At 39.2% G+C, this 12,343-nt stretch overlaps 1 protein-coding gene across 1 annotated transcript in view; it reads right to left on the bottom strand.

Annotated features, from left to right (window-relative positions):
- Nucleotides 1–10,943: 10,943 nt before the first annotated feature.
- LOC123313491 overlaps nt 10,944–12,343 on the bottom strand; it is a 1,457-nt gene continuing 57 nt past the window's right edge. Inside the window, exons 1-2 of the mRNA XM_044898400.1 lie at nt 11,139–12,343; nt 10,944–11,033 (exon numbers count right to left, since the gene is read on the bottom strand). The exon at nt 11,139–12,343 is cut by the window's right edge and continues 57 nt beyond it. Coding sequence (XP_044754335.1) covers nt 11,378–12,343 — 966 coding nt within the window. The 3' untranslated portion in view covers nt 10,944–11,033; nt 11,139–11,377. The remainder of the gene's footprint in view (nt 11,034–11,138) is intronic.

The raw sequence follows: 12,343 nt of genomic DNA, 5'->3' as shown, positions 1-12,343 counted from the left end.
TTTGCAGTGAAACGCATTATTATGGACTCTCTCTCCAGCTATGCCAAAGTCAAGTGTGGAGACAATGAAATTGCTCCCTCGAGAATCTTTAATAATCGTAACGTTAATATGTCAGCGGTATGTGTGCAGTCCCCTGATAAAAGCCGGCTAAACGATATAAATCTCCAGCCATTTACATCATTTTCTTATATTATGTTTGCGTTACGCTGTAATTCTGCACCGTATATGGAATCGCGTGTTTGAAACTGAGATACGGGGCTTCATTATGGATTATTTATCTTTCTTCTGCTCTTCTGTAGACTATCTTTCTTGATTAATCTCATTTTCGAATGTTTGCCCGCCGATCTTCTCCCCACACAGTTGTGCCGTTTCCCATATTATATGCAAGAAAATTCATTAATATGATTAATAGTAATTCGGGATTCACTCGAGCGTGTCAGATCAATATAAGAGGACATACCTTGGACTCTGTAGAGTACCTCTACCAAAAATTAGACCTGTATATATCATTGTACATACTCGAGCGTGTCAGATTAAGATATATGTAGTTAATTGCATGTTTAAAAGTATATATTCTCTTAATCTGACAATTTAAGCGTGTCGAAAATGTGTGGGAGGGCGCCAAAGTTGCAAAAAAAACGTCACGTGTACATTCTCGAGTGCGGTGGCGTTTTTTCTTATTTTGAAGCTAATGATTCAAGAATAATGGAAAAAATACAATCTGACAGTTTTAGCAGGCCGAAACAATAATAATTGGCCATAAAGGTCACAAAAATCAGTTTTTTTGAATTATCTCCTTCCCTGGGCTTCAAATGTTTTTCACATTCATTATAAAAGTTGCAGAGCATAACATTTTCTACAAATATTGTCCCAAGCAATTTTTTCTACGTTCAAACGTTTTTGAGGTATATGGCGATTAATGCGAGGTGTTTAGCGATACATGCTGAAGCGAAAATTAACTCGTTGGAAAATAGTACATTCTAAGGTTCAGTCACAGACAACACTAAAATTTTCGTGACTAATTTCGGAATTGTCATCATAGAAATACCTTGTCGTTTTGACAATTGTAGATTAGACTGAGATTCTACATTGAACTTGCCCTTTCGCATGTGTGGCTATGCTTCTCGCCCTTATCGCCCTCTAACTCGAGAACGGTTAAGAGTATGTAAAGTTGCTTCTGACAAAAGTTGTTTAGAATTTCGTTATCTATAACTTTCATAATGAATACAAAAACGATTAGAGGTATAGGGAGGGAAATATTCGAAAAAAAGAGATTTTTATCATCTTCAAAGTGTCAGATTAAGAAAACCCCCCCTGATTAGTGTCAGATTAATGAGTCAACACGTCTACAGCACCCATATTAACCATCTGCATGAAAATCTGACACGCTCGAGTATGAATACAAAAACGATTAGAGGTACAGGGAGGGAAATATTCGAAAAAAAGAGATTTTAATCATCTTCAAAGTGTCAGATTAAGAAAACCCCCCTGATTAGTGTCAGATTAATGGGTCAACACGTCCACAACACCCAGATTAACCATCTGCATGAAAATATGACACGCTCGAGTATGTACAAGTAACGATTTTTTTTACATTTTCAAAGGACCGCTGTGACCTTGCGTCACGTCCAAATTGTCAGTCCCTTGAAAAGTAGCTTCCTTTGGGTCCAATTAACATATACTCCAAAAATCTGACACGCTGGAATTTTTTTTTACCATTTTCAACTCTTCCTTACGGCTAGTCCCACCGCGCAAACTGTCAGATGAGCATGAATTCATTATCATAGACACGTAGGGCATATACAGTATCTTAATCTGATACGCTCGAGTATGTACACCTGACGATTTTTTTTTACATCTTTGAGACCCTGCAGACGCTTTCCCCACCGCTGAAAATGCATACATCATAGAACCTTTTTCTCTTTCTACCATCTAATCTTCAAAATCCACTAGGTCTCCACGACGCTCGAGTAAATCCCGATATAGCATCGTCGGCTTCCCAACTATATCCAGTCCTCATTTTCGCAGTCATGTCATCATTTGATAATTGTCTACACTCACCGGCAAAAAAATTCGGCCACTTAAAATTTTGCTGAAGTTCGTTGTCCAAGAATTTTCGTACATCACTGCACATAACAAAAATCTGGATCCTTCCAGGAAACTGATTTTTATTCGAGATTCCGGCATCGTGCAGTTAAAATGATAATTCGACTATCAAATCACCTTAGGCGCCATCAGGAGCCGAAAAGCGTCTTCTTCCGACAAACATTTTTCGAGCCATTCAAAAGCCCGCCGAGCCATCAGCACTGTCGGTTCGAGTCATAAAAGCGAACATAGAAATTCAGTAGGCACAATGAGAGATAAAAGTGATAAATCTTCGGGATAGGAGTGTAGCGTTCCTGTAATTTCCTTCAGGAATTACTCCTGGTCTTGATATACGGCCCAGCTGGTTAGGCATATTTGAATGAATTAATCTTGATTAGGTGGACTGCTCTGGATTACGGAGGGAAATTTCTCACTTCCAAAACTGATTCCCATCGTCTTACCCCTGGATGCTCATCGATCGATAAATCTTTCCTCTGGTTGGGAATAGGTGAGGAGTAGATACTCAATGATTTACGCCGAGCGAATCATGAATTATGAGGTATGATATACAGGCTGTTCGTTTGAATTTCCAGACGTGGAGAATCAGAAACCTTCGACCAAAGATGAGGGATGCGGACGATACATCCATATGTAGAAACATGAGTATTTCAGTTGTGAAACATCGATGTTCACTATTGCAGACTATCGATGCATCAATGATTTTCTGAACGATGTTCTTTTCATCGATATTTCAAAGTTAAGCCAGTTATTTTTGAGGAATTATACGTGATGTTCAGTGAAGTTAAATCATTAGTAAGCGGTTTCGAAGGAACTCTAGACGAAATATCACTATGAGATCCGATAATGCTTTGGTTGAAAAAAAAATCTGAAGAACATCCTGGCAATAACCTCTTATGTGGTCATCCATGATATCACTCTGTGATTATGATCCAAGAACATTTAAAAATCGTTTTTCGATCTGATTATTTTGAGTCAATGAGTTTGAATTTTTGTTTTTTTTTACACAATTTATCTCCACTATCAGTTAATTCATTTCGTTACCCTATACAGCGCCTCAGAGCGAAAACCTCTTAAAAGTTCATCACGGAACTTCAATATGCAGACGACTGCGCACTTATCGCTAGCAGCCCAGATGATCTACAGATAATGCTGGACAACTATAAACATATATACGAAGCTTTAGGCCTTAGACTCAATATCGAGAAACCAAAATCTTAGTAAGTCCGCCAGAAAGCCTTCAAATACATATCAGCCTGGAGAATGAAACTCTGGAACAGGTCGAGCAGTTCAAATACTTGGGAAACTAGACACGGAAATACACAGCCGTAACAATTCGGCATCACGAGCATTCTGGAAGCAAAAGGTCAGAGTGTTTCAAAATCACGACCTCAATCTGAAGACCAAGACAGCTGTTTACAAAGCAGTCGTCCTCCCAACGCTTCTTTGTGGAAGCGAAATCTGGACGCCCTACAGGCGACATATTAAACAGCTTGAACAAACGCAACAACGTCATCTAAGACAGATAATGCACATCAGATGGTTCCACAAAGTTTCGAATGCAGAAGTCTTGCAACGCGCCAGTTGTACAACAATTGAGACTCAAGTAACGAGGGCCCGACTCAGATGGAGCGGCCACATTCTGAGGATGCAAGACATAAGACTCCCCAAAATAGTTCTGTATGGCGAATTGACAGAGGGAGCCCGGAAACCAGGAGGCCAGTAAAAGCGGTTTAAGGATACATTACATCAATCCCTGAAATCAGTTAATGCCAATCATAACTGGGAACAACTAGCGTTAGACAGGTTACAGTGGAGGTCTTTGGTACACAGTGATGATGGAGACTCGAGAAGGATACAGCGGCGGCCAGATCTGGTTGGTGACTATCCATGCCCGGAGTGTGGAAGGATCTGTAGGTCACGGATGGGTCTCTTCAGTTACAGGAGGGCACACAGTCGCAATTAGCCCTAAGGAACTATAAGTCTGTTGTTTTTTTTATGTCTTTTTGTAGATTTATTCCCGGTAACGGGATACAGCAATGAATGACAGGGTGGGTATTTGACTCGTATAGATCCATAAAAAAAATTCAAATGAGCCTGCTCTGGTGTTCTTAGTACTTGATACAACTGAAATTATTATCATTTATATGTTTCAAATAGGGCTCAAAATCACAATAAAATATAAAAGGGCTCCAATAATTCACCAACTCCGGAAATAGGACTAATTTTATGAGGGTGTCCACAACTGCAGACTTGAACTTGTCCCTTCGAGGTTTGACGTGATAATAGTAAAAATACAGTCTGAATTTAAAGAAGGTTTTTAACGGCATGCAGACAGGAATTGAATTCTGAAAAAAGTACCACCCAGATCAGGATTCGAACCTACGACCCCCCGATTACCGGTCAGGTACTCTCCCAACTGAGCTACCCGGGCTGACGTAAGGATCCATCTGCATTGTCTGGAAACCACTATCTTCACAATTCACGTGTTATTATTATTATTCCTGTCTGCATGCCGTTAAAAACCTTCCTTACATTATATTTCCAGACATTAAAACTATCATTACAGTCTGAATTGTTCGTGACATATTCTGTTTTTGAACGCGCTATTTACCCACAACACTGGAACATCCACAGATTCTTCAATGTATCCTTATGCGACCTAATCTACATCGCAACGATGATCCTCCTATTAAGAGATGCGTCTCAGATACTCGCGATGTTGAAATCACTCAAGATTACAGGTAACGCTGAACGATAGATCAGCGAAAGTACATGAAGATACGTCGCTATTCGAAATCGACTATCATGCTTTAGCATCTCTTTCGTATTTCCGTATGTTCAGCGAGATGGGGCGATATCTCCGGGGTATTTTCAGCACGAACGATCGGCGTAGGGTGGAAGGAAATCAAGATCGCAGTAAACGATCCAATCGAAGCCGATACGCTCTCAGAAAAAACGCAGAAGTTACGTTGGGGAAGATACATGAGGTGTTCTGTGGAATGGAGATTACTCTAAATATTACACATGTGGTAGTTACGAGGATATATTGAAGAATTCTTAGCCTACTATAGAAGCAAACAAAATTTCAATGTCGAAATATTTTATTACTCAACATATTCGCCTCTTAATTGGATACTTTTATTACAGCGAACCTGCAACGTCTTTAGACCTTTCAAAAACAATTTTCTTTTTGCTCTGCAAACAAGACCTCCACAGCTTTTATTACCTCCTCGTTGGAAGAAAATTTACGTCCTTTCAAATCTTTTTTTCAGTTGAGGAAACAGATGATAGTCGAATGGAGCCAAATCTGGTGAATAAGGGGGGTGTTCTAGTAATTCAAACCCTAAATCACGAATTTTTTGTATGGCAACATGAGATTTGTCTGCAGGGGCGTTGTCCAGTAAAAACAAAACACCTTTGTATAGCTTTTCGCGTCTTTTCTCTTTATTTTTTTCTCGTAGAGTGATCAGTAATGTCGAATACTAATCTCCGGACATTCTTCTACTCTTATCGAAAAAATCAATCATGATTCCTCCATGGCAATCCCAAAAAACTGAAGCAAGAACTTTTCCAGCAGATTTTTGGACACGAAACTTCTTAGGTCTTGGAGAACCAGAGTGTCGCCATTCCATCGATTGTTGCTTTGTTTCTGGATCGTAGAAATGTACCCAAGTCTCATCTTTAGTAACAATACGGTTCAAGAAGTCTGCATCGTTTTCAAATCGAGCACAGATCGAACGCGATGCTTCTACACTTGCACGCTTTTGGTCAACATTCAAACATTTGGGGATCCATTTTGCAGCAATTTTTTTCATGTCCAAATTGACTATATGATGAACGCGTTCGTATGAAATATTCAGTGCTTCAGATATCTGTTTTAGCCCAATTCGACGGTCTGATAAAATCATGTCATGAACTGCATCGATATTTTCGGGGATTGACACAGAAACTGGCCTTTCCGATCGGTCATCACCTTCGATGGAAAATTTACCTCTTTTGAAGCTTGCAGTCCAATTTTTCACGGTCGCATACGAAGGACATTGATTACCAAGGGTATTAAGCATATCTTCGTTAATCTGCTCACCTCTTAACCCTTTCAGATACAGGTACCTGATGATGGCTCGATACTCCAATTTTTCGATTTTCACAATTTCTTTGGACATCTTCTTTCTTTTAATTTATTGCGTAACTCTGGTTTAGTTTTTTTATGCATGGAATTGCTCTATTGTATATTGATATACCGTTCTGGCCTCTATTTAATTTGAAATATACGAGAACGCATAAATCGTTACTATGTAAGCGATGAAAATAATATAAGTATTTTCCTTTTAAGCAGAGAGTTATTATGATCAATTAAAAACAATCTTGAAAGTGGATCATTTTCACTCAAAAAGGGGACAAAACTCCATCGTCTAGTCTCATTGACCCATACGAAGAACTGACCTATTTTCCGCAGACTCAAAATAAGTAGGTGATCCTTGAAATTTTCCAAGTAGCGCATCAACATTTCATCCCATTGTCGCCCCAACTTTCGAGAAAAACAGCCGATAAATTCGGTGAAATATCTTCCCATTCATGGCCGGGCCGACGAAAGTATATCTTTCGCCAAGGTATGATTCATTTTCCCCCGAATAAAGGAAAATACATAAAAATGATGTACTGACCACTTATACCTCGTCAAATTTCTCGATTAGGGCTGCTTCCGAGAATGAACAGATGGGAAATTTGTATCGAGGTGATTCATTCTTGGATTTTCTATATAATTACCGAAATAAATTACGAGTGTATCGGGAAAATACTTCCTTTGATCCTGTTTCTTTGGCCGAGGAACCCAAACGGCGTCCAACAAACCATTGACAAATTGGTAAAGAGAAAGTCTGAATTTAGGTGAAGAAAAACAGCAAAATAGGCCTTTTCACCGAAGCTTTAATGGTATTACCAGAAGAAAAATTGTTGTTCCCAGTAACTCTTGGAAAACAAATACACTGCGCAAAAAAATTAACGCACATTATGGAAATCTCAAATTAATTCTACAACTGAAGGTGTTCTCAATGATAATTATTTTTATCAGAATTATGCATGCATATGTTATCCACTTTCAACGGTTTTCTTCAATACAGATGTTTTTTCCAGCAGGAATAAAAAAAGATGATATTATCAGATTTTGAATGTATTGGCTCCATTCTAAAATCAGTTGTTCTCGATCAATTCTAGTGATCAATAGTTTTTCTTTCGTTTGATTTTCTACACTCGATCGCTATGCAACGCGAAACACGCAATTTGACCCAAGAGGAATGTGCCCAAGCGGTAGTTTTGCGAGAAGAAGGGTGGACATACACAAGAATTGCAGAAAGGTTTGGAGTTTCCCATACAAGTGTGTCCAGAATGTTGCAGCGATTCAGGGAGACAGGTATGAATGTCGGAAGACCAGGACAGGGTAGACCACGGGTAACAACTGCCATTCAAGAACGTTACTTGAGACTTTCTTTGTTGAGACAACGGTTTGCAATCGCTCGCCTCCTTCAAATTCAGCTTGAGCAAACTCATGAGGTGCAAATTAGCACTCAGACAATAGGAAATCGCCTCAGAGAATATGATTTAAGGCCTCGTGTCGCGGCAAGAGGCCCAGCTCTTACCCCAGCCCATCGAAGGGCGCGTTTGGATTTTTCGAGAGAGCATATCCATTGAGATGAGGCCGATTGGGAAAGAGTTCTCTTCACAGATGAGTCTAGATTATACCTCTACCATTGTGATCGACGTTCCCTTGTATACAGACGTCCACATGAAAGATATGCTCAGTGCAATTTCCTGAATACTACTGGTTTCGGGGGAGGATCGATTATGGTATGGGGTGGAATAGCTTTGACGGCTCGCACAGACCTAGTGGTCGCTACACACACAGTGGAGCTATGAATGCTGATAAGTATATAAGGAACATTCTTGAAGAGCATGTAGTGCCATTTGCCCCATACATTGGTGGAAATTTCATTTTTATGGACGATAATGCCAGACCCCATCGTGCACGCATCGTTCAGGAGTACCTTGAAGAGGTTGAGGTCTCTCGAATGGAATGGCCAGCAAGAAGTCCAGATCTCAATCCGATTGAGCAGGTTTGGGACAACCTCAATAGAAGCCTGAAAAGTTCAGAAATTCATCCAGCTACTCTTAATGACTTAGGAATCAAACTCGGAGAAATCTGGATTAGATCAGAACATTTTAAGATCACTCATTTTGAGTATGAACCGTCGTTGCCGAGCTGTAATTAACGCAAGGGGTGGAAATACCAAGTATTAAATCACTTATCAGCATTTCAGTATTTTGAAAATTTTTCATTTCTCTTCTCTTTAATATAAGATTCGGTGAAGTCCTGAATTTTTCTTCCATTTAATGTGTCTTGTTTCGTTCAAAACCTTCCCGAGAGAACATAAAAAATAAGTTATAAAGTCAATGTAGAGTTAACTTTCATTAAAATCGAGATTTTCAGAATGTGCGTTAATTTTTTTGCGCAGTGTAGTTTTTCAGAGATAAACATTGCTGGAACATTTTTAAATAACTGAAAACAGAGACCATGCAATCAAGACATTGAATAGAATAGGAATAGACTTCCAATATTTCCGCATATTTCCGTTTCTGAGCACTGTATATGTCAGGAAATGAACAGGTGTATGATATCTTACAATGTCAATGAAATCAGTTGCAATCTCATCTTGAACAAGAAAAAGTACGTATCTACCCGAAATTTGCCATAAAGAACCCCTAGCAAGGCACTTCGAGGAAATCGCCAGTTCAATCCAATTACAATTCTCATTAAAAGTTCACGCGATGAAAAAATGTAGCCGGGAAATTTTATTAAATTTCGCATTAATTCACCAGGAGGCATAATTAAGTTCCGAATTTTCATACGGCAGATGGACGGATCAAATCGTGATTGGGAGGGGAAGTTTCGCTTTTCCGTAAGGCTGAATTTCACACCCCCGCCCCACCCCAAATGGCACACGGAAAACTCCGGGGCTTCCGCTGATGAAGAAGATTTTCTTCGCTCATCCTACGACCTAGGAACGGTCCTTACATCGACTAATTGGAAGAAAATTGGAAATGAAAATATTCCTCCGGTTGCAATGTTTATCACTACACTGTAGTGATGAGAGACAATGATCCTTATATGTTTCAGCCTTTCTGGGAGTTCCTGCAGTAATTCACAATTCACAATTCTTTGAATTGTCGTCGAAAAGGGATGAAGGTATCCTATTTTTGTGGCCTAATCAATCGATCCCACAATTATTTATAAAAATATGGCCTTCGGACTCGTCGAGTACCGGCACTGCACATCAAAAGCGTGCTATTCTTCTTCTATTTCAATATAAATCGGAATCCTTCAACAGGGTTCGATCGAAATGCTTTGTTGTTCCTTCATTCATTCCCTCGTAAATCTCGTCCACTTGTTTTTTTCCAATAACGCCCTGATATCGCACACTCCCTCGCTTCAATCGAATGAAAGCAGCAAATCACAACAAATATAATGATCATCATCTATCTCATTTAGCCCTAAAGCCTCGGTCACACCAACGCTACACATACACAAGCTCGTGAGATCCAGACCGTCAGCTGAAAAAATAAATCCTTCCAAATCCCCGAAAATTGATTCTTCCTGCTGCGTAGCGAAGGGAAAGAGGAAGAGACTACTTTTTTCTGGGTTGATGAGTGTCAGCCACAAGCTGCGGATCGCACATTGTTGCCGGATCATTCGGTAAATATTTTCGGATTTCATGAAAGTTCAGCAGGAATCTATGAACCCACTATTCATTCACACCCTCATGGAATCAAAAAAACCTTCATCAGTGGATAAGTGATGTTTCAAACCAATCTATAGGAAATACTCCTTCTGACGAAAATGATGTATTTTTTATTAAATATCTTTAAAACGTCACATTTTGAAATAACCATTTCAACCGTTTCCCAAAAGAAAATAATTTTAAGTACTTAACAATGAAAAATAAAATGGGTATTTAAAATTTAAAGCGTTTCGTTTCTTTCGCACAAGTTGGCAACATCGACTGAGGTATGAGTTGATAATAAAGGACAACAAATACACTACCTTGATGAGATAGACAAAGATGGCTGTCCATAAAGTCTGCGACGAACGAAGAACGTCGTAAAATTTTATGGGATTTTTATGGCCTGCTGCTGTGAGGCTCGCCAGTGATGGCTGTAAGTCAACAGCTGTTATTTTATAAACAAGCCATTGTTGTTTTTATTTTCTAGTAGACGCTGTTGCCAAATCGTAAACTAGGAACGAAGCGATTTCAAGACCTCATATTTGAAGAATGATTTTGAATAGTTTCCACGGTGCTTTTGAAAAATTCATGAATGAAACTCATAATCATTCAGTTTAAACTTGCAAATACTGTGATACTCCAAATGAAGGAGAATTCCCCATTCTCTTTATCGACCCCTAAGAGATTCCCTAGCGTTTGGGGAAGATTTCCTCAGATAGGCAACGGTGTTTTCGAAAACCGGACGTTTCACTAGAGCCGGATCCAATTTCAGCAGGATTAATGACCAGTTTCTTCCCCAGACCTCCGTTCCGGGTTTGAGCCACGAGACTTCTCCATATTTACAATTTTTTCAGCATGCCAGTTGACCCGTAAACGTTATCGCCATTCATTACACAGCCCGCTTCACTTTATCGAGAATTAATTTGGCGAATTGACGCCGAAACAGTCTTGACATTCGTGGCTCAATCGACCATGACTGTCGGATTCTTGACTTCTGTAGTTTGATTTAATCTCATAAAATCCCATTTTGAAGTGCTGGGTATGAAGAGGAAAAAAGAGAAAAAAAGTCTATAAAGCACTTCAGTGGTGGAACCTTGTATTCAAATCATCCGGTTACATGTTTCGGCTTGCGCCATTATCAAACCAAGGATTCTGAAAATTGTTGCTTGTAAGTACAGAATATAAGGTTGAGCAAAAATTAAGAAAAGGTGAAAACAATAATCTTACAATTTAGTTAAAATGCTCACTGAAACTTACGATTTTAAGGTTCCATTGTCATATGATAAACATCAATCAGAAAAGTCACAAAACAAAAATAAAAATAAAATGTATACGGTCAAAAGGCATAATAATATGGGACCCCAAAACACAAGAAAAGACAGACAAAACAAAACACAAACAAACTGACGTTCGTGCTGACAAAATCTTCTTCTTCCAGCCAAGGTTAACTCAAGTGTTCAATTTTCTCGACGATACAGTGGCGTCCCCCGGGGGAATCAATATAAGATTTTATATGTGTCTTTCACGTTGTTGGTCAACATCGCATTTAGTGTCCTGTATTCTGTGTTCTTAAGGTGTTTAAAGATTTCTACCTCCTCTAGAATTTCCTGTTTGTAGCCAAAATCGCAGTGATGAATAAGTTTGGTGTTCTCTTCAATATCGAACCTATGTCCTTCTTCCCTTATGTGACAACCGAAGATAGATTTATCGTTGTTTGGATTTTTAGCACTATTTAGATGTTCTCTTGTCCTCGTTCGAATGGATCTGCCACTCCTGCCCACATAAACAACGTTGCAGCCTGGTTCACCGCACTCCAATCTGTAGACGCCCGGTTTGTCCAAGTTATCAATAGGGCTCTTATTCTTAATTATGAATTGGCTCAAGATGTTATCAGATTTAAATGTTACCTTGGAGTTTTCGATCTGTCTAATTACGTTGGCGATTTTATGTGAAATGCCGCCATAGAAAGGGATGCAGCAGTATTTATTGTTCGAAGGATCTGAAGTCGACAAGTGGGGTTTTTTCATGCCTTGTTTCTTCCTTCTCCTGTCAATTAGCCTGTCAATGACATCCGGATGGTAACCATTCTCCCTTGCCAGATACCTCAGGGTGTTCACCTCCTCACTGTAAGCATCTTGACTCAAAGGAACATTGAGCAGTCTAGTGATGTATGTGTTGAAAGCCGCCATTTTATGGCCCATGTAATGGCATGAAGTTTTGTTGATTTTGGTGGATGTTTGAGAGGGTTTCCTATATATACTAAAAGTTAACTTATTTAGGTGTCTACTAATTGAAAGGTCTAAAAAGTTGATCCTCCGTTCTGACTCGAGTTCCAATGTAAAGTTGATGTTCATATGAAGTTTATTGATCCACTCATGGAACTTTTTTAGTTCTTCCTCACTACCAATCCAAGCTATCAATATGTCATCTACATATCTGAACCAAAAAAGAATTTTATCCTT

Source organism: Coccinella septempunctata, chromosome 5, assembly GCF_907165205.1.
Source record: "Coccinella septempunctata chromosome 5, icCocSept1.1, whole genome shotgun sequence".
Taxonomy (NCBI): domain Eukaryota; kingdom Metazoa; phylum Arthropoda; class Insecta; order Coleoptera; family Coccinellidae; genus Coccinella; species Coccinella septempunctata.
The sequence above is the reverse complement of the archived record's forward strand: the minus strand, read 5'-3'. Positions and strand labels throughout refer to the sequence as shown.